Here is a 23,352-nt window from a genome sequence, read left to right as displayed (position 1 = left end):
AAATAAATATTATTGAAAAATATTCAGTAACTTTACTGTAATTCACTGTATTGTTGCCAAATTCAGTTCACACATCATTGCTGTCCTGATGGTTATACTACAACACTTATTTTGGGAAAAATATATTTTAAATTGTATATACAATTGTAAATTTATCATTTTTATGATTTTTTTAACAATATTCAATAACTTCACTGTAATTCACTGTATTGTTGGCAAAATCAGTTCACACATCACTGTTGTCCTGATGGTTATACTACTACAAGACTTATTTAAAAAAAAAAGTTTTTAATTGTATATACAATTGTAAATGTATCTTTTTGATGATTTTTATTATGAAAAATATTCAATAACTTCACTGTAATTCACTGTATTATTGCCAAATTCAGTTTACACATCACCGATGTCCTGATTGTTATACTACTACACTTTGACTTGAGCTTTTCTCTTTCACTATTGTTCACATCATTGCTGTATACATGGTGTTTGAGTGTGCACACTCAGATATTCAAATGCACTTGAATAACTAAGATATTATCCATTATCATAACTTTAACAACTTGGCCTTCAGAAGATATAACCTTTCAAGCTCAATAAAGCATATAGCATACCATAGAGCAGCTTTGTGTGATGAACAAACCAAATTTAAGTTGCTTTTCAATGAAAATTTTCGTTTTTGTTCTGTTCCACAAAATAAAGTCCTACAGGAAATGCCATTACTTTCCTTAATTTAACTGAGTGAACTTCTTTAGTACATTAGTAATTCTAAAACATTAATTACATTATTTTATTATTGCGGAATTAATAAATAGTTGTTTCGATTTTGATAAGCATACCTTTTACAGTTGTTGAAAAAGAAAAGACAAAACAAAACAAACAAAACCAAAGAAGCAAAGCGAATTAAAGCACAACAAAGCAACAACAACAACAAAAAACATAGAACTAGCCTACAAAGAAATGCACTAAGATTTACTATACCATATAAAGCAGTCATTCCTCCTGGTGCACTGTTTCAGATGGATAAAGCTTCTCACTCTGGTTCTGCCCGTGTCCTCTGTATATCTTGGGCCTTAATCTGCCGTGTTGTTTTGTTTGTGTTTTGTTTTTCCCCTAAGGAGGAAATTATTTTCAGGCCTCATGCCCTGCAATCCTGTCACTCCAACACCAGCGGTTTTCTTTCTCTGACCTCATGTTCTGCTCCAAAGCAGACATTGCATTGACTATTGTAAAAACAACAGTTCAAAAGTATGTGGTTGGTAAGATGTCTCTTATGCACATCACCAAGGCTATTTATTTGATTTAAAAAAAAATGTATTCCTGTAATGGCAAAGCTGAATTTTCAACATCATTATTCTAGTCCAGTGGTTCTCAACTCCAGTCCTTGGGACCCGCTGCTCTGCACATTTTGTTTGTCTCCCTTATTTAACACACCTGAACCAGATCATCAGCTCATTAGGAGAGACTCCATGAACTGAACTGAGTGTGTCAGATAAGAGAGACATACAAAATGTGCAGAGCAACGGGTCCCGAGGACTGGAGTTGAGAACCACTGTTCTAGTCTTCTCAATTTAAACTCAATTAAATTAAGTTGGCATAACCCAATAACTAATATTTTCAATTAAAATGTTTAATTTAATTTAAATAATTCAAAATGAAGTTAGCCCAAATCAATTTAAATTTCCTAAATTAAGTTGGCCCAACTCAATTTAAATTGTACAAAATTAAGTGGGCCCAACTCAATAATTAATATTTAGAATTTAAATTTTCCAAAATTAAGTTGACCCAACTCAATTTAAATGGTAAAAAATTAAGTTGGCCCAACTCAATAATTAATATTTAGAATTTAAATTTTCCTAAATTAAGTTGACCCAACTCAATTTAAATGGTTAAAAATTAAGTTGGCCCAACTCAATTTAAATTGTTCGAAATTAAGTGGGCCCAACTCAATAATTAATATTTAGAATTTAAATTTTCAAAAATTAAGTTGACCCAACTCAATAATTAATATTTGGAATTTAAATGGTTCAAAATTAAGTTGGCCCAACTCAATTAAAATTGTTCTAAATTAAGTTGGCCCAACTCAATAATTAATATTTAGAATTAAAATTTTCCAAAATTAAGTTGGCCCAACTCAATTTACATCGTTCGAAATTAAGTTGGCCCAACTCAATAATGGCCCAACTCAATTTGAATTGTTTTAAATTAAGTTGGCCCAACTCAATTAATATTTAGAATTTAAAACTTCCAAAATTAAGTTGGCCCAACTCAATTTACATTTTCCGAAATTAAGTTGGCCCAACTCAATAATTAATATTTAGAATTAAAATTTTCCAAAATTAAGTTAGCCCGACTCAATTTACATTGTTCGAAATTAAGTTGGCCCAACTCAATAATTAATATTTTAAATTTTTTGTTTTTATTGCTCTTAGGGCATGAAAAACAAGAATTGATTTTTATTTTATTTTTTTACACATTTTTCAAAGAGATCTTCAGATGTCCACTTGAGTGGACAGCATGCGTTTGGTTTAAACTTAAGATATACTAGATTTAATATAAGACAATAATCAAACACATAAAGTATGTGAATTTAACGAACTAATCAATACAATTATATCAAATCATGTGAAAACTATAAAATATATACAAAAAATCTAAATGCAAAATATTGCAAAGGCTTCATACAGCTTCATACAAGTTGCACTTTGCGTATCTATGATATCAGAACATGAGGACGTGATTCCATCAGATTTTTCAAGGTACAACTGTGGAAACCACTCAGATGCTCCCTCCAGTACACCAGAGTATGGAGATTTACCCTTATTAGCTGATAATTCTGATTATGTTCAAGATGGACATGCACATTTCTATCATAGCCCTCCTCTGAGAAAACCTAGCGATACGTTTTTTCAATCTCATCTGAAATGATCAGTGTTGAGGGTAACGCACTACAACTAACATGCATAACGCATTCAGATAACTTTTTTGATGTTACAAGTAAAGTAATGTGTTACAAGTAACATGCATTACCTAATCAGATTACTTTTTGATCTAACAGGTAATTAACTACAAGTAATGTGCATTACCTAATCAGATTACTTTTTTATGTAACAAGTAAAGAAACGCATTACAAGTAACATGCATTACGTAATCAGATTACTTTGTGATGTTATGAGTAAAGAAACGCATTACAATAACACATATTACATAATCAGATTACTTTTTGATGTTATGAGTAAGGAAACGCATTACAAGTAACATGCATTACGTAATCAGATTACTTTTAGATGTTATGAGTAAAGAAACACATTACAAGTAACATGCATTACGTAATCAGATTACTTTTTGATGTTATGAGTAAAGAAACGCATTACAATAACATGCATTATAAAATCAGATTACTTTTTGATGTTATGAGTAAAAAAACGCATTACAATAACATGCATTATAAAATCAGATTACTTTTTGATGTTATGAGTAAAAAAACACATTACAATAATGTGCATTATGAAATCAGATTACTTTTTGATCTAACAAATAAAGTAATGCATTACAAGTGTCATACATATGTAATCACATGACTTTTTTCAATGTCAATGAAAATTACTTTCTAATAATACAAGTACATTTATTTACAGTAAAAAAGTCACTGCAGATTAAGTTTTAAATTTCAAAAACAATATTCACATTATAATTATGAATTGTAGCTGAAATATAGCAGTTGATGAATGAAGTCCACTACAGTGGACATGTGATTAATCAGAGTTTTCTCTCAATCTAAAATAAAAACTTGGAAAATTTTACTGTGATATGACTCATTAGATATTGCTTGATGCTGCAATATTTTTTTTTACCTACAAGAGTCTCCTAGGATAGAAGGAATGGGTGGATATTCTGGAGCAACTTGGCATGTCTGACTGACCCTTGGCCATCTTAGTTTGGAGGGGGAAAAAATAGAAACACAAAGGCTTGTCACTTGGTTGCAATTTATAGGATGATGCACAAGGGTCCAATGAAGAGATTGATGTGCAACTTTGCCATAAAAACCCGTGCAAATTCAAGAAAATGCATTTTTAATAGCTGTCCACTGTAGTGACCACTATGCGTGAAAGGGTTTGTTCAAAATTAAGTTGTCCCAACTTAATTTGAATTGTTTTAAATTAAGTTGGCCCAACTCAATAATTAATATTTAGAATTTAAAACTTCCAAAATTAAGTTGGCCCAACTCAATTTACATTGTTTGAAATTAAGTTGGCCCAACTCAATAATTAATACTTGGAATTTAAATTGTTCAAAATTATGTTGGCCCAACTCAATAATTAATACTTGGAATTTAAATTGTTCAAAATTATGTTGGCCCAACTCAATAATTAATATTTAGAATTTAAATTTTCCAAAATTAAGTTGGCCCAACTCAATTTACATTTTTTTTAATTAAGTTGACCCAACTCAATAATTAATATTTAGAATTAAAATTTTCCAAAATTAAGTTGGCCCAACTCAATTTACATTGTTCGAAATTAAGTTGGCCCAACTCAATAATTAATATTTGAAATTTAAATTGTTCAAAATTAAGTTGGCCCAACTCAATTTGAATTGTTTTAAATTAAGTTGGCCCAACTCAATTTACATTGTTTGAAATTAAGTTGGCCCAACTCAATAATTAAAGGGACAGTAGGTAACTTTTTAACCTTAACTGAACAGCTTCGGAGTCAGTGGAATGGTTATATTACTTATTTCGGGTTGAATGGTGGTGGTTTCGCACCCCCCTGATGCCCGGGAGCGGAAAAAACTCACTTGCAACTTTGGGCCGGCGGGTCGGCGGCCTCGCCGTCAGGAAGTATCGCGTGATATCATGTCTCGCGATGTAACGAATTGCTTGATGGCACTGCACACGTACACACCCCCATTCAAGCACCGGCTATGTATAAGCAAAGGGCAACGATAGATTGAGTTATGGCTGAGCCTGTAAAAAAAGAAGCAGAAAGCTAGGAAATCTTTGTCGGAGGACCAACGAAAGAGGAAACGGGAGACTGACCGAGCAAGAAGTCAGACTCGAGTAAATATCGGACCGGCTTTTTCAGAATGGCGAGAACTGAGAGAAACAGAAGCCTGCAAAACTGATGCTGACCTGGCCTTCTTGCTGTTGCACTTGGAAGTATCTTTGGAATAAACTGTGTTTAATATTTACATTTCAAGTAATTGTGACCTCAGGATGTTTGCTATTGTCTGTAAAGGTTTTTATTATGATCACTGTCTGTTACGGGCTTACTAGTACGCTAGATACTATAACTTTGATGTTAGCATTGTCATTAGCAAACACGTTTGATTTCTGTAGTTGTTTGGCCGTTCCTCTGTCGGTTTTATTTGTGTAACTTACACTTTTATTTTATGTCACTAAGTCAACGCGTCTGATAATAGGCAATATCAGACGCGCAAAATGTTGCACATATCATGATCGAGCTAGAAAAAACGTTCTGATGTTTTTTTAGACAAGCAAAGGTAAACCATCATTCTACCAGATGAACTTATAGACCTTGCTAATATAACTTTAGACAAATATTAGCCTCCGATATATATATATTTTTTATGCTCATGCCCATTCTCCCAAAAACAAACAAACACGAAAGCAGTAGTTCGCCTCGTTCATATCGTTCGTTCCCGGTAAAAATACTAGTATGCATGACAACACAATAAAAAAAAAAAAATCGCCATCAGTTGGAAAGAAAGTATTGCTTTACTTGCCTCGGTAGACATAACTGGTTTTGAAATAGCCGGTTCCTCTGCTCAGCTGGGTTGACAGCTGATCAGCTGGGTTGCTCGTGGCGAGGGGGGAGGGACAACAGTTCGTTTTTACGACAGAGTGTTTGAAAGCATTTACTACCAGACACTAGGGGGAGCTTCGTAGAGAAAAAACACTCAGACTTGCCTAGTGTCCCTTTAAGACTTGGAATTTAAATCGATAAAAATTATGTTGGCCCAACTCAATAATTAATATTTAGAATTTAAATTTTCCAAAATTAAGTTGACCCAACTCAATTTAAATTGTTCGAAATTAAGTGGGCCCAACTCAATAATTAAGATTTGGAATTTAAATTGTTCAAAATTAAGTAGGTCCAACTCAATTTAAATTGTTCTAAATTAAGTTGGCCCAACTCAATAATTAATATTTGGAATTTAAAATTTCCAAAATTAAGTTGGCCCAACTCAATTTACATTTTTCGAAATTAAGTTGGCCCAACTCAATAATTAATATTTGGAATTTAAATTTTCCAAAATTAAGTTGGCCCAACTCAATTTAAATTGTTCTAAATTAAGTTGGCCCAACTCAATAATTAATATTTGGAATTTAAAATTTCCAAAATTAAGTTGGCCCAACTCAATTTACATTTTTCGAAATTAAGTTGGCCCAACTCAATAATTAATATTTAGAATTGAAATTTTCCAAAATTAAGTTGGCCCAACTCAATTTACATTGTTCGAAATTAAGTTGGCCCAACTCAATAATTAATATTTAGAATTTAAATTTTCCAAAATTAAGTTGACCCAACTCAGTTTAAATTGTTCTAAACTAAGTTGGCCCAACTCAATAATTAATATTTGGAATTTAAATTTTCCAAAATTAAGTTGGCCCAACTCAATAATTAATATGTGAAATTTAAATTGTTCAAAATTAAGTTGGCCCAACTCAATTTAAATTGTTCTAAATTAAGTTAACCCAACTCAATAATTAATATTTAGAATTTAAAATTTCTAAATTAAGTTGGCCCAACTCAATTTACATTGTTTGAAATTAAGTTGGCCCAACTCAATAATTAATATTTAGAATTTAAAACTTCCAAAATTAAGTTGGCCCAACTCAATATACATTGTTTGAAATTAAGTTGGCCCAACTCAATAATTAATACTTGGAATTTAAATTGTTCAAAATTATGTTGACCTAGCTCAATAATTAATACTTGGAATTTAAATTGTTAAAAATTAAGTTGGCCCAACTCAATTTAAATTGTTCTAAATTAAGTTAGCCCAACTCAATAATTAGTATTTAGAATTTAAAATTTCAAAATTAAGTTGGCCCAACTCAATTTACATTGTTTTAAATTAAGTTGGCCCAACTCAATAATTAATATTTAGAATTTAAAACTTCCAAAATTAAGTTGGCCCAACTCAATATACATTGTTTGAAATTAAGTTGGCCCAACTCAATAATTAATACTTGGAATTTAAATTGTTCAAAATTATGTTGACCTAGCTCAATAATTAATACTTGGAATTTAAATTGTTCAAAATTAAGTTGGCCCAACTCAATAATTAATATTTAGAATTGAAATTTTCCAAAATTAAGTTGACCCAACTCAATTTAAATAGTTAAAAATTAAGTTGGCCCAACTCAATAATTAATATTTAGAATTGAAATTTTCCAAAATTAAGTTGACCCAACTCAATTTAAATTGTTAAAAATTAAGTTGGCCCAACTCAATAATTAATATTTAGAATTTAAATTTTCCAAAATTAAGTTGACTCAACTCAATTTAAATTGTTTTAGATTAAAGGTGCCGTAGAATGGATTATTTTATTATTTTGTAATGTTTCCTGGGGTGCCCTTATAATGTTAGTATGTTTTTTAGATCAAAATTTGTTATAATTTAGAAATAAAAGGCATATTTTCTAGCCTGATTTCATTCCCTGGATTGAACACTCTGTTTGAAGGGGCGTGTCTGCTGTGAGACTTCAGTGTTGTTGCCCACTGCTGTGATTGGCTGACATGCTTGCATATGAAATATCTGGCATTACATGTAGAGCTATCTGGAAAACTTTTACTATTACAGCTTTTATACGTTTTTACTATTACAGCTATCGGGATTAACGAATCATGAGAAGTTTTTTAAGTATTTAGATCTTTTCCAGCATTGAGCAGATGACAGCCGGTTGATCGCGTGAATGAAGATCTTATCACTGCAACGCGATCTACTGATGCATAAACAGTGTTGAACGACTTTGAGAGAAACATTATCTGTCTGAACTTGAACAATTACACATCAGAAATTCACATAACCCACTGGTTCTCCAGAGGCTCTGATGAAGGAACTAAAAAAAATACTTTTGTGTTCATTTGTACATCCAAACACTGAGCAACTGCCATGCTTCGTTCGCTCGTTTGCAAGCCACGATGTCTCTCGAGGAAAAAACAATATCGCGCTGGATCTAGATAACACAGTGTAAATTATTGTTAATAAAATCACTACTTACCGCTTGCGGGAATATAACGTTAGTTGAAATTGCCCCCTTCGTCCGTTTGAGACGCCAAGAGAAGCCTGGCTGCTTGATATATGTTCCAGGTTAGAAAAACAGTCCGTGGTGAAACGGGCAGAGCAACTAACAACTTCGAATTAAACTGTAGCGGTATCAGATTATAGATAGATCTGCCATTTTCCCTATGATCCTCCTCCTGCTTGTTTCTTCACCTGCAGAACTTCTGATGATTCGGCTGTGCAGTTTCGCCTGGCACTGAGCATGGGCTGGCATATGCAAATTTTTAGAGGCGTACATATTAATGATCCCAACTGTTGCGTCACAGTTGGTGTTATGTGGAGATTCGCCTGTTTTTCAGGGGTGTTTTTCAAAAACGAGATTTAAATAAGAAAGGGAAAACTATGGTGTTTGAGACTCACTGTATGTCATGTCCATGTACTGAACTCTTGTTATTTAACTATGCCAAGATAAATTCAATTTCACATTCTAGGGCACCTTTAAGTTGGCCCGACTCAATAATTCATATTTAGAATTTAAATTTTAAAAAATTAAGTTGACCCAACTCAATTTAAATTGTTAAAAATTAAGTTGGCCCAACTCAATAATTATTATTTAGAATTTAAATTTTCTAAAATTAAGTTGACCCATCTCAATTTAAATTGTTAAAAATTAAGTTGGCCAAACTCAATAATTAATATTTAGAATTTAAATTTTCCAAAATTAAGTTGACTCAACTCAATTTAAATTGTTTTAAATTAAGTTGGCCCAACTCAATAATTAATATTTAGAATTTAAATTTTCTAAAATTAAGTTGACCCAACTCAATTTAAATTGTTCGAAATTAAGTGGGCCCAACTCAATAATTAAGATTTGGAATTTAAATTGTTCAAAATTAAGTTGGCCCAACTCAATTTAAATTGTTCTAAATTAAGTTAGCCCAACTCAATAATTAATATTTAGAATTTAAAATTTCAAAATTAAGTTGGCCCAACTCAATAATTAATATTTAGAATTTAAATTGTTCAAAATTATGTTGACCTAGCTCAATAATTAATACTTGGAATTTAAATTGTAAAAAATTAAGTTGGCCCAACTCAATAATTAATATTTAGAATTGAAATTTTCCAAAATTAAGTTGACCCAACTCAATTTAAATTGTTAAAAATTAAGTTGGCCCAACTCAATAATTAATATTTAGAATTTAAATTTTCCAAAATTAAGTTGACCCAACTCAATTTAAATTGTTAAAAATTAAGTTGGCCCAACTCAATAATTAATATTTAGAATTTAAATTTTCCAAAATTAAGTTGACTCAACTCAATTTAAATTGTTTTAGATTAAGTTGGCCCGACTCAATAATTAATATTTAGAATTTAAATTTTCAAAAATTAAGTTGACCCAACTCAATTTAAATTGTTAAAAATTAAGTTGGCCCAACTCAATAATTATTATTTAGAATTTAAATTTTCTAAAATTAAGTTGACCCAACTCAATTTAAATTGTTTTAAATTAAGTTGGCCCAACTCAATAATTAATATTTAGAATTTAAATTTTCTAAAATTAAGTTGACCCAACTCAATTTAAATTGTTAAAAATTAAGTTGGCCCAACTCAATTTACATTTTTTTTTTAAATTAAGTTGGCCCAACTCAATAATTAATATTTGGAATTTAAATTGTTCAAAATTAAGTTGGCCCAACTCAATAATTAATATTTGGAATTTAAAATTTCCAAAATTAAGTTGGCCCAACTCAATTTACATTTTTTTGAAATTAAGTTGGCCCAACTCAATAATTAATATTTGGAATTTAAATTGTTCAAAATTAAGTTGGCCCAACTCAATTTACATTGTTCGAAATTAAGTTGGCCCAACTCAATAATTAATAATTAGAATTAAAATTTTCCAAAATTAAGTCGACCCAACTCAATTTAAATTGTTCTAAACTAAGTTGGCCCAACTCAATAATTAATATTTGGAATTCAAAATTTCCAAAATTAAGTTGGCCCAACTCAATTTAAATTGTTAAAAATTAAGTTGGCCCAACTCAATTTAAATTGTTCGAAATTAAGTGGGCCCAACTCAATAATTAAGATTTGGAATTTAAATTGTTCAAAATTAAGTTGGCCCAACTCAATTTAAATTGTTCTAAATTAAGTAGGCCCAACTCAATAATTAATATTTGGAATTCAAAATTTCCAAAATTAAGTTGGCCCAACTCAATTTAAATTGTTTGAAATTAAGTGGGCCCAACTCAATAATTAATATTTAGAATTTAAATTTTCCAAAATTAAGTTGACCCAACACCCTAACTTGCTGGCCCAGTAAATTTATTAAAAGACATTGTTAATATAGTCCAAGTGACTCGAGTGGCTCAATCTTAAGTTTATAAAGCAACGAGAATACTTTTTTTGCGCAAAAACAAACAAAAATAACGACTTTATTCCACTTTTCATTTCCTTCTCTCTGGACCTCGAGTCTTTTTACGTAGTGTTTAAGTGTAGCGCGTCTGTGTTGCATGTCACCACGTAGGCTCAATATTGGGCGACTCTGGTCATGTGTGATACGTTGTGACGTGAAACACAGACGCGCTACGCTATTACACTACGTAAAAAAAACTCGAGGTCCAGAGAAAAGGAAATGAAAAGTGGAATAAAGTCGTTATTTTTGTTTGTTTTTGCGCACAAAAAGTATTCTCGTCGCTTTATAAACTTAAGATTGAGCCACTCGAGTCACTTGGACTATATTAACAATGTCTTTAATACATTTTCTGGGCCAGCAAGTTAAGGTGTCCATAAGCCTGCAGGAGGAGTGATCCAGCTCTCAGATTTCATCAAAAATATCTTAATTTGTGTTCCGAAGATGAACGAAAGTCTTACGGGGTTGGAACAACATGAGGGTGCGTAATTACAGACAGAATTTTCATTTTTGGGTGATCTAACCCTTTAAGTGGGCCCAACTCAATAATTAATATTTGGAATTAAAATTTTCCAAAATTAAGTTGGCCCAACTAAATAATTAATATTTGGAATTTAAATTTTCCCAAATTAAGTTGGTCCAAATCCATTTACATTGTTTGAAATAAAGTTGGCCTAACTCAATAATTAATATTTAGAATTAAAATTTTCCCAAATTAAGTTGACCAAACTCAATAATTAATATTTAGAATTTAAAATGTCCAAAATTAAGTTGGCCCAACTCAATTTACAATGTTCGAAATTAAGTTGGCCCAACTCAATTATTTTCAAATCTATGAATGTATTGCCATTTTTAATGAATTACTTTAACTAAGCAGTGACCGTATTTCTTTAAGTCCAAGTTCAAAATAAAACTCTATGACTCACTCCATTGTTCACGTATGGAGCTGTCTGAAACACTGCCAGCGGGACATTAAACATTAAGTGTTTGTCCAAAGTTTTGCGACAGAGCACAATTGTGTTTGTGAGAGAGCGCTTTGCATTCTATTAATAATATGTTTCTGTTTTGTGGTATTCTGTACAAAAAAAATCAATAAATAATTCCACTGATGATGGTCAAATGTTTTTGCTCCAAACCTGATTAAGTCAGAGACTTAAATTCTAAACATGAGTTGATGTATTTTTTGAATGCAACTACATTAAAGTTTTATCTGTGTTAAGACTATGAAACAAGATGGCTTTATTTCAGGAGTGGAAGTTATCAATGACATACAAATACAGATCTGGTATCTAAATGCAAGCAACCTTAAACATAAGTAATCAAATATTCCTAGATTAAAAAAAAAGTTCCATAACCCCAGTGGTCTGATGGAAAATAAATCTTTTGGAATGAAACTCTAAAGTTTTGCGAGAAAACGCAAAAGCTTTGAAAAATATTTTTTCCTCACATTTCATATTTGTCCCTTTTAGGGGCTTTGTATACATGAACCTCAAGGAACATTAAAATGATATAGAAAATCCATGTCATGACCCCTTTAATTCTAATTCATGTAAAATATGGAGTCTACCCTGACTAAAGTCCATTTCTCAGACTTAAACTTGCTGTGCAGTTTGGAAAAGCACACAGATCATACAGTATAATTTTGAGAGAGAGAAAAAAATTGTAGAATTCCAGATAAAGCAATCATGCATTAAAATGATTAGAAACAATTTTTTATCACTACACTTAATAGTTGATTTATTAAAGAAAGTGCAAATGAATTCCAATACAAACACAGCCTATCACAAATCCTGGGAAATGGCCAGCAATTCTAATTTTAAACTAGACATTGTTTGTTTTTTCATGAAAATTATACATTTACAATTGTATATAAAATTAAAAATATATTTTTTCCAAAATAAGCATTGCAGTATAACCATCAAGACAGCAGTGATGTGCGAACTGAATTTGGCAACAATACAGTGAATTACAGTGAAGTTATTGAATATTTTTCATATATAATAGTCATAAAAATTATGCAAAAAGATATTTATCCAAATAAGTGTTGTAGTATAACCATCAGGACAGCAGTGATGTGTGAACTGAATTTGATGACACTAGTGTGTGACAGTGAAGTTATTGACTGTTTTCATAGTAACGCTTTTCGGGTTTTGCACTTTGCAGACGGTCCCTTCGGATCTGTCTCTAAGCCTGCGCATAGAGATCAACGTATTTTGTCCAGGGGGGTAATCGAGCTCTCGAATTCCGTACCACCCCCGGGGGCCGCCATTAGCTAACAAGCCATCACCTGCTGTTAGCATTCCATTGACTCCCATTCATTTGGCGTTACTTTGACAGCGAAAAACTTTGAGGCGTTTAAAGACTCCATTTGTCCATTGTTTATTTCTAAAGAAACACGACAGTGTATAAAAGGCTCCATTTCCTTGTATCTTACGTTATGGCCCCGTAGAAGCCGTTTTTGTAAAAGTAGGCTAACGATTGCGTCATAACCACGCGACTCTCTGGAAATGACCGTATAGACAGGAGGAGAAGCTCCCAATCAATCGGGGGGACATGGAGGCATAAAGTCCGAAAAAGTCAAGGGGGAAGCCCATAGAGAGTCATAAAGTTACTCCTGCTACTAGCTCATGGACAGCTCCTACTCACAATCTCCGTCTCTGCAAGATTCGGAAAGGAATAATTCGGAAAGGAATAATTCAGATTTCACTTGACACAGCTACTAGAAGACTTACAACTGTCAAGACAGGCTGCTCACGTCACATCTACGTCGTCAAGCTCAGTTTGAGTCTGCGCAGTACGCTCAGCCATCAGGAAGTGAGTGCTTCTAATTTGCTTCACTTTTCTTCGTTGAAACCTATGGGGTCGCTGTGTCCAGTTTATATACTGTCTATGATTTTGTCCACTGCTCGTTTTGAGGAAAATTAGGTTGTAGCTGTTTGTCTACATTACTACGATTAAAAAGAGGTGTTATTTGTGTAGTAACAACGTTTAGCTCACGAGTTATTGACCCGGGAAGTTCGAATCGGTGAATTTATTGCCAACTTTACTCAACTGTCCCAACAGACATTATAACTGAACGTCTTCTCCGCAGTATGGACGCGCTTGTGGCGCTTTAAATTTCCATACAAGCGAAAGGTCTTTCCACAAGTCTCACATTTGTGAGTTTTTTCATCTGTATGAGTCTTCATATGCATTTTCAAAGAGCCAGACCACTTGAACGCTTTCCTGCACACTATGCATTTGTAAGGTCTTTCTACTGAATGGCACAACATATGCGTTTTAAAAGACTTCCTGAGTGCGTAGGCCTTACCGCAGATCTCACAAATGAAATGGGTCTCCCCCGAGTGAAGTTTCTCATGTATGCGAAGATTATAAACGTTGCTGTAGCGCTTCTCACACAATTTGCATGTAAATGGTTTGCTGTGTTCTGAATGTGGCTGCATTTTAAATGCGCAGTTGAAGCTCTTATCTCCTGAATTTTCGGTCTGATTGTGAGTTAACATATGGTTCTGTAGCAAAAACTCATGCTGGAATGTTTTCTCACACACTTCACACTTAAATTGCATCTCTTCATGCACCCGCATATGGACTTTCAAATTGCTTCTCTGGCGAAATCTTTTACCACACACCTCACAGATGTAAGGCTTTTCACCAGTGTGAATTAAGACGTGGCGTGTCATAGCTTCATGATGGGCAAATAATTTACCACAGATTTTACACGTATATCGCCTCTCACCGGTGTGCACAGGAAGGTGGCGTCTCAAATGACTCTTGCACTTGAAGCTCTTGTTGCAATGACTGCATTTTATCGGCCTGTCGTCTGAATGAAACTTCTTGTGGCAGTTTAGGGTGCCTATCAGAGAGAAACTTTTCCCACAGGTATCACACGTGTATGGTTTTTCACCCGTGTGCACCCTCTGGTGCATGTGTAAACTTCCTTTGACTGTAAATCCCTGTCCGCATATTTCACAGATAAATGGTTTGACTTCAGCATGAACCCGTCTGTGCGCTGCAAGATCCTTGAAGCTCTTTCCACACGTACTGCAGGGAAATTTCTTCTTCTCAAACTTCTGTGTATGTTGGCGGAGATGAGTTTTTAGCGCTCTTAATTGTGAGAACTTCTTCCCGCATTTTTCACAACAGTGCTGCTTTTTGACTGAATGCACACGTTTGTGTCGCAGAAGAGAGAACATCTTTGGAAAGGCCTTTCCGCACTGCTCACATGCAAAAGACTCTTTGTCCTGTGGCTTTTTGGGTTGCTCGATTGATGCCTGCAATACGCCTTCCTGGTCTTCAGACCAGCCCACGTCATCGGCTGATGAAAAAATTAACACAATACAAACTTAGTGTTGAACAACATATATTCCATTAAGACCCCATGAAATGCCTTGACAATCTTTTTTGTTTTTGATAACATTTTCTACTGCAATTTGGTGTAGTTGTTGATATTTATATGGGCAAAAGTAAGATGAAATTTTGACAGCTAAATCAATAAATCTATATAACAGTGTAGCAGACTACATTCATAAAATGTATTTAAGTAGTTTTGTGATCAAAGCCATGTAGTTTTTATTACGGGGGGCTCAACATATAATCCAATGCAACGATGATTGAGAGATGCACAAATAAAGGTTCATCACCAAGCCTGTTGTATCATATTTGTTACTCACATTTTAACATGATTTTTCTAAAAAATAAAAAATAATATAAAAAAATTGGACATTTGAATGGACAAAATGAGTGAGTGCAGAACGAGACTCAATGCAGTCATCACAAAGAAATAGCCATTACTACATATACTACCAAAAGGACCTGTATATATTTAGGCTTTTATGTAAATGACAATAATGTGAATATGATAACTATACATTACCATCACCAATGACTACAGTCCGCATGCCGTCTTCTGCTCTGTCCTCCACCAACAGACATCTGCTTGCATTGCTCTCCTGCGCAGGCTGTAATTCACGTCACATGGAAATGTTTCTTACTGTGTGACCATCACTATGTATCAAGACATATAATAAACATGTTGTTGTTTTTGATTAAGCAAATAAATATATATATATACAGTGAGGAAAATAAGTATTTGAACACCCTGCTATTTTGCAAGTTCTCCCACTTGGAAATCATGGAGGGGTCTGAAATTGTCATCGTAGGTGCATGTTTCCTGTGAGAGACATAATCAAAAAAAAAAAATCCAGAAATCACAATATAAGATTTTTTTTTAACTATTTATTTTTATGATACAGCTGCAAATAAGTATTTGAACACCTGTCTATCAGCTAGAATTCTGACCCTCAAAGACCTGTTAGTCTGCCTTTAAAATGTCCACCTCCACTCCATTTATTATCCTAATTTAGATGCACCTGTTTGAGGTCGTTAGCTGCATAAAGACACCTGTCCACCCCATACAATCAGTAAGAATCCAACTACTAACATGGCCAAGACCAAAGAGCTGTCCAAAGACACTAGAGACAAAATTGTACACCTCCACAAGGCTGGAAAGGGCTACGGGGAAATTGCCAAACAGCTTGGTGAAAAAAGGTCCACTGTTGGAGCAATTATTAGAAAATGGAAGAAGCTAAACATGACTGTCAATCTCCCTCGGACTGGGGCTCCATGTAAAATCTCACCTCGTGGGGTCTCAATGATCCTAAGAAAGGTGAGAAATCAGCCCAGAACTTCACGGGAGGAGCTGGTCAATGACCTGAAAAGAGCTGGGACCACCATTTCCAAGGTTACTGTTGGTAATACACAAAGACGTCATGGTTTGAAATCATGCATGGCACGGAAGGTTCCCCTGCTTAAACCAGCACATGTCAAGGCCCGTCTTAAGTTTGCCAATGACCATTTGGATGATCCAGAGGAGTCATGGGAGAAAGTCATGTGGTCAGATGAGACCAAAATAGAACTTTTTAGTCATAATTCCACTAAACGTGTTTGGAGGAAGAAGAATGATGAGTACCATCCCAAGAACACCATCCAAACTGTGAAGCATGGGGGTGGTAGCATCATGCTTTGGGGGTGTTTTTCTGCACATGGGACAGGGCGACTGCACTGTATTAGGGAGAGGATGACCGGGGCCATGTATTGCGAGATTTTGGGGAACAACCTCCTTCCCTCAGTTAGAGCATTGAAGATGGGTCGAGGCTGGGTCTTCCAACATGACAATGACCCGAAGCACACAGTCAGGATAACCGAGGAGTGGCTGTGTAAGAAGCATATCAAGGTTCTGGCGTGGCCTAGCCAGTCTCCAGACCTAAACCCAATAGAGAATCTTTGGAGGGAGCTCAAACTCCGTGTTTCTCAGCGACAGCCCAGAAACCTGACTGATCTAGAGAAGATCTGTGTGGAGGAGTGGGCCAAAATCCCTCCTGCAGTGTGTGCAAACCTGGTCAAGAACTACAGGAAACGTTTGACCGCTGTAAGTGCAAACAAAGGCTACTGTACCAAATATTAACATTGATTTTCTCAGGTGTTCAAATACTTATTTGCAGCTGCTGTATCATACAAATAAATAGTTAAAAAATCATACATTGTAATTTCTGGATTTTTTTTTTTTAGATTATGTCTCTCACAGTGGACATGCACCTACGATGACAATTTCAGACCCCTCCATGATTTCTAAGTGGGAGAACTTGCAAAATAGCAGGGTGTTCAAATATATATATCCATCCATCTATGGCTTAAGGATACAAGCTAGCAAGGATACAAGCTAGCCCTTTACAACTATTCAAACAATTTTAATAACAGCAATTCTTACCATGTGAGTCTGAGTGTCTCTCTGTTTCATGTTGAGCTGAGGTTCAGCAGAGCTGCATGTCTTTGGTGTGTCCTGCTTTGGCATGTCCAGCATGAATAAGATGAACAGAGTAGTTTGACCCTGAAAAAGCTGCTCATACCTGGACATAGTGACCACAATTACGAGATGTGCAAAAATGAGAAAGTGTGTTTGAAATGTGTTTCAAAATAACATTTCTGCAAGACTTAAAGGAGAACTTGGTAACTTTTCTAACTTAATAAAACTGTCTAGAAATCATTTGGATGGTTAAACAACCTGTTCTGGTGATATTGGTGACTTTCCACGCTCCCCCCAGCGTTCCCAGGCGGAAAACCAACCTTGCAACTTGGGGACTACCGTCCCGGCAAAATAGAAATTGGAAGTCTCGTGAGAAACGAGAACGAGAACGAGCGCGAAACACGAATCGCTTTACGGCAATTCAACATAAACACACACGCATGTATGATGTATTACCAGATTACCCACCTCGGTAGACATAGCTCCACACGATTCAGTTGGCTTGCTCCGATCAAAACAAACGCACATGAGCAGCGGTAGAGAGGGGGAGGAGGCCGCCGCAAGTAAGTTTTTTACGACCGTGTTGTGACATATACGCCCCCCCACAGCTGTAGGGGGAGCTCGTGGGGAAAACATGCGACAACAAAAGGGAAAATCAGCGAAGAAGTGACTAAAGTTCGCTAGAGTTGCCGAGTTCTCCTTTAAGAAAAAGACTTCTTCTGCTTCGGCAGTCCAATCTGTTAAGCCATTTTGAATACATGCAATCAAATGTTATCAATAAGTGTTCTTAATGTAAAGGCAAACCATTCGTAATTACGCGTCTGGAATGCAAACTCCCTGGAAAAGTTGCGCTCCCTCTCTCACTTCCTCTTTTGATCATGACCATTTCAAAGTAAAAGTATGCGAATACGCGCCATTGACCATCAATATTTGTAATTACATTTTAATTAGAGATTAACAGGTCAACAAATTAAATACGACTGATTATACATAATACTATACTATACTATTTATAATATTCAGAACCCTTACTGGATCATTTATTAAATAGTTTTGTTTATTGGGTATAGGTTAGGTTTGTTTACAGTTTTGTACTGTACTGTATTTTATTTTATTTTTCTAAACTGTTTTAATTATTCTTATCTCTTTTAATTCTTTTAATTTATTCTATGTAAAGCACTCCGAATTGCCATTGTGTATGAAATGTGCTATATAAATAAACTTGCCGTGCCTATTGTTTTGTGTTAATAATATGCAAAATTAGCTTTGAAATGCAAATGCTGAGAACCTGTTTTAAGGAAAATAGACTTGACCGACCATCAAATTGTCAGTTCCTGTACTTCCGAGGCAAAGTTTTCAAAATAAAAGCCATTTAACATGAAATACTAAAGAAAGCTGGAGAACTAAGAGAACCCACTCCATTTAATAATTTATCTGTTAGCACAGGAAAAGTCAAACGTATTGAAAACTTAACCATTACAACAAGTGCTTTATTTATAGTAAAGATTACTATTAAAGGAATAGTTCACTTCAAAATGAAAATTCTGTCATCATTTACTCACCCTCAAGTTGTTTCAAACCTGTATCAATTTTTTTCTTCTGCTGAACTCAAAGGAGGATATTTGAAGAATGTTGGTAACCAGACAGCTGATGTACCCCATTGACTTCCATAGTAGGAAAAAAAGTCAATAGGGTACATCAACTGTTTTGGTTACCGACATTCTTCAAAATATCTTCTTTTGAGTTCAGCAGAAGAAAGAAATTCATACAGGTTTGGAACAACTAGAGGGTGAGTAAATGATTCGTAAATGAAAAAACTTTCATTTTTGGGTGAACTATCCTTTTAAATGCCAGTAGTGATGTGTGACATTTGTAAATTATGTGTATTGAAAATATGTTATATTACTTTTTAAAATGTTAATTTTGAAGTGAACTAATCCTTTAACCACAGGAATGGTTATGATAGTGTTTCCTACCAAAAATGTTATATTTATATATAAAAAACAATAATAAAAAAAACATTGCATTCCCAACAAACTGTTTATTCTTGGCCAGAGAGTACACTGTAATGAGGAATTTGCAATGTAGAACTATTGATTTTGCATATTAATAACTGGCTTAAAAATTATTTGATTTCAGAACCAATTCATTAATGTATCTCTATTGAATGAATGAAAAATTGATTTATACTTATCCGGAATTTCTTCTAAGAAAGAAAATAAAGGTAAAACAAACACACTGCGCTATTGTACATATTTTAGCCTTTAACAGATAGTGAACCTTCATGACATTTCCAGATAATTTGACTAAAAGAAACTGTAAATATAACAAAGAAAATGTCACTGCAATTCAGCTCAAAACAATTTCTTTTTCACACAGGTATACATTTGTGGTCATTGTAATTTCTACGGTATGCGTATTTCTTCCCGCATTTCTGGCACGTGTAGGGTTTCACACCAGTGTGGATTTGCATGTGTGCCTTCATGTGGCTAAGTTGTACAAATTTCTTCCCACAGACCTCACAGCTGAACGGCCTCTCGCCTGTGTGGACACGCTTGTGTCTGATTAAATTTCCAGATAAGCGGAAGCACATTCCGCAAGTTTCGCACTTGTGTGGCTTTTCACCGGAATGAATGCGCATATGCAGTCTAAGACTGTAAGGAAGTCCAAATTCGCTCCCACAAACAGAACATTTGTAGGGTTTAGCTTTGGTATGAACAATCTCGTGCGTTTTCAAACCAATTCTCTGGGTAAAAGTCTTATCACACACACCACACTTGAACGGCGTCACCCCAGAATGAAGTTTCTCATGTTCCTTCAGCGTATACAAGCTGCTGTAGCTTTTACCGCAGACTTTACACATGTACGGATCCTTTTCCGAGTGGAGTCTCTCGTGCATTCTGAGGAAAGTGGTAGAACTGTAGCATTTTCCGCATACATCACACGGGAAAGAGTTCTTCCCACGTCCAGATTTGCCATCTGGATTTGCTCCAGAATTCTCACTATGTGTGAGTAAGTGTTTCTGTAAAGCATAGTTAAAAACAAAGCTCTTTCCACATATTTCACACATGAATGACTTCAGAGCTCCGTGTATCGCCATGTGCCTCTTCAGAGATTTGCTCTGATAAAACTGCTTGGAACAGATTTCACACACATGCCGTTTCACACCACTGTGCACAAGGAGATGCCTTCTGAGGTTTGTAATGTGGCCAAACTTCTGCCCGCATACATGACATATATGGGGTTTCTCCCCTGTATGCACAACCTGGTGCAAATTCATCTGCTTTTCTGTTTTGAATGTCTTGTCGCAGAGGCTGCATTTCCACAGTTTCTCATTTAAATGAACAGTCAGATGGTTGGTGAGGTTTCCCGAGTGTGTAAAGTGCTTCCCGCATGTCTCACAGCTGTATGGTTTTTCACCTGTATGGATCCTCTGGTGTGCCAGTAAACTCCCCTTTACGGTGAAGCCGTGTCCACATATGGAACAAAGAAACGGCTTCACTTCCAGGTGGACACGTTCGTGCATCTTAACATTGGCGAAGGTTTTCCCACATGTTTTACAGAGTCCTTTCTTATCGGCTGAATTGTGATGCAGTAGGTGTTTCTCTAATCCATTTAAGAATTTAAACTTCTTCCCGCACTGCTCACAACTGTGAGGCCCTTTTACATGTCCACATTTGTGCTGATTTAGTGAATGTCTCAAGATAAATTTCTTTCCGCACTTATTACAGTGAAATGATATTGTCTTCTTGGTTTTCTTGGACTTTGTACTGATTTGCTCTGCCTGCGGGTTTACTTCAGGTTGCTGGTCTTCAACAGAGGCAACGGTAGTGTATTCAACTGCAAAACATTAACAGGGTTTCAATTACTACAAGTATGTATATGTATGTGTGTATATCAACATTGATAATAATAAGAAGTGTTTCTTAAGCAGCAAATCAGCATATTAGAATGATTTCTGGAGGATCATGTGACATTGAAGACTAGAGTAATGAGGCTGAAAATTCAGCTTTGCAACACAAGACTAAATTACGTTTTAAAATATATACAAATATAAAATAGTAACTATACATTGTAATAAAAGTTCACAAAATTATAGTTTTTTTTTTAATCGAAATAAAAGCCTTAATAAACTAATCTAAATAAATTAAATGTATTATAATTGACACCTGATTTAATAAATAACTAGCTAGTGGACAATTGTCTCATTTCGATTCATTAGCTAAAAGTAACGTAAAAAAATAGTAAAAAAGAGGAGAAAAAAACTATGGATCGGGAAAAGTGAGGCTATTTCAAGACATATATATATATATATATATATATATATATATATATATATATATATATATATATATATATATATATATATATAAAATGTCTTTTAAAAAATCAAATAAATAAAATTGAGGTACTTGTGTCAAGCAGTCCAGAATTTGAAATACAGAATTTAAAATAAAGAGATTGTATTTTGTAATGTTGAGGTGGTCCACTGCCTGAAGAAGTTTGAAAACAACAGGTCTAGAGTCTAGTATTTCATTATTTAGTAATGCCAAACATATTGAAGTGTAAAAAATAAACAATAAATACATTAGTAAATAATTTAATTAATAATCACTCTATTTCTACATTTCTCAGCTTGTTAGTTCACTAAATATCAAAGCTGTGCAGCACGTACATTCTATAAAAAATGCTTGCACTGGCTTCTCTTTTCCACCACTTGACGACTCAAGAGAAAATTCAGAAACGTTTCCCTCCTCTGCACACTGAAAGAAAAAGAAAATCAATACAAACGCTGTTGCAAGCATCTAGGCAAACACATCAGAGTAACATCATTTCAACATTGAACTGACCTGCTGGCCTTTAACAGAATCTTGTGGGTGTACATTTTCTTCAGGTAACACAGTGAGTATAGTCGGTCTCTCCGTCGACACTGATGGAGCTACAGCTGCAGAATCTGAGAGGAGGGAGAGAAATTACTAGTTAAAATTGTAGTGGATTAAATATTCTTAACAAATGACATTAAATTAAAATGCAGGACGTCTCACCAGGCACATTTTTGACAGTTTGATTGTTTTTTCTTTCTGTTTCCTTCAGATGCTCCTTCACCATCTCTTTCACATTTCCTACATCCCCATGGTAACTTTTAGAGCCCTTCAGCTGGTTTGGCTTAAGAGCGAAGCAATAACTGAAAACTTTGCATATTTTTTGAACAGCCACGTTGGTAAAGGTCTCCATCACAGCTGTGAGCTTTGCCTGCAACAGATATTAAATAAGTAAGTTACTTGTTTTTCTGGACTTCTTCACCTGCCTTAATGTTCAGTGTTGGAATTAGCAAGATGGAAGTGAACATTTCTTTGAAAGAATGAAATACAGTTACTTATTATAGTGTTAAACACAGAAAAATACTTGAATAATCATATAAAATGTGTCTTAACCTTGAAATAAAATACTACAAAGAGGGAACATTTCAGGAACCGACTGTCTGATGGATCACAACTGACAAAAAATCCCTTAATCAAAATGAAATAGCACGCAGAATATCTGCAGAACAAAAACTAAACGTACCAGTCTGCGTTGTTTCTCATTCATTTCCAATATTGGATCTCTGTCACAACCAATTTCATTGTGGGATGTGCGAAATTCACAGTCGAAAACTTTCTGAATTTCGTCTCGAGCTGTTTCTGACAATAGTGTCATTATAGACAAAGTTTGTTTGCGAAATAATTCATTCTCCACCATTGTGGTCATAAAAAAATTGCAATATAATTGCAAATTTTGATATGTAAAGTGATTGAATGATGTGACAACACAAAAGATTCGGCGTTTACTGTGTTCATCTTAACTTCCGTTTCTAGAAGGACTACATATTCAAAATAAAAGTTTTT

At 34.5% G+C, this 23,352-nt stretch overlaps 2 protein-coding genes across 2 annotated transcripts; both read right to left on the bottom strand.

Annotated features, from left to right (window-relative positions):
* Positions 1 to 12,380: 12,380 nt before the first annotated feature.
* Positions 12,381 to 18,341, bottom strand: LOC308694266 (uncharacterized protein). Its single transcript, XM_081371724.1, has 4 exons — positions 18,285 to 18,341; positions 17,432 to 17,570; positions 15,539 to 15,623; positions 12,381 to 14,980 (listed from the first exon to the last, which is right to left on the bottom strand). The coding sequence occupies exons 2-4, from the start codon at positions 17,522 to 17,524 to the stop codon at positions 13,713 to 13,715; spliced, it is 1,446 nt and encodes a 481-aa protein (XP_081227850.1). The 5' UTR covers positions 17,525 to 17,570; positions 18,285 to 18,341; the 3' UTR covers positions 12,381 to 13,712.
* A 1,149-nt stretch (positions 18,342 to 19,490) lies between these two features.
* On the bottom strand, positions 19,491 to 23,337 carry LOC308693065 (uncharacterized protein). Its single transcript, XM_081369778.1, has 5 exons — positions 23,033 to 23,337; positions 22,513 to 22,720; positions 22,318 to 22,421; positions 22,143 to 22,230; positions 19,491 to 21,307 (listed from the first exon to the last, which is right to left on the bottom strand). Exons 1-5 carry the CDS (start codon positions 23,213 to 23,215, stop codon positions 19,839 to 19,841), a joined length of 2,052 nt encoding a protein of 683 aa, XP_081225904.1. The 5' UTR covers positions 23,216 to 23,337; the 3' UTR covers positions 19,491 to 19,838.
* Positions 23,338 to 23,352: the final 15 nt, after the last annotated feature.

Source organism: Scardinius erythrophthalmus (genome assembly GCF_964197995.2).
Source record: "Scardinius erythrophthalmus genome assembly, chromosome: 7".
NCBI classification, from domain to species: domain Eukaryota; kingdom Metazoa; phylum Chordata; class Actinopteri; order Cypriniformes; family Leuciscidae; genus Scardinius; species Scardinius erythrophthalmus.
This window is presented reverse-complemented; position numbering and strand designations above follow the sequence as displayed.

What these genes read in the sequence shown, in the direction of transcription:
- LOC308693065 (XM_081369778.1), bottom strand. Translation starts at nt 23,215, where the DNA reads ATGACCACAATGGTGGAGAATGAATTATTTCGCAAACAAACTTTGTCT. An exon ending in AACTGTCAAAAATGTGCCTG is followed by an intron (nt 22,422 to 22,512) that starts GTGAGACGTCCT and finishes CCCTCCTCTCAG; the next exon opens with ATTCTGCAGCTGTAGCTCCA. An exon ending in ATTCTGTTAAAGGCCAGCAG is followed by an intron (nt 22,231 to 22,317) that starts GTCAGTTCAATG and finishes TTTTTCTTTCAG; the next exon opens with TGTGCAGAGGAGGGAAACGT.
- LOC308694266 (XM_081371724.1), bottom strand. Translation starts at nt 17,524, where the DNA reads ATGCTGGACATGCCAAAGCAGGACACACCAAAGACATGCAGCTCTGCT. An exon ending in GAGACACTCAGACTCACATG is followed by an intron (nt 15,624 to 17,431) that starts GTAAGAATTGCT and finishes CGTGAATTACAG; the next exon opens with CCTGCGCAGGAGAGCAATGC. An exon ending in GACTGTAGTCATTGGTGATG is followed by an intron (nt 14,981 to 15,538) that starts GTAATGTATAGT and finishes TTTTTTCATCAG; the next exon opens with CCGATGACGTGGGCTGGTCT.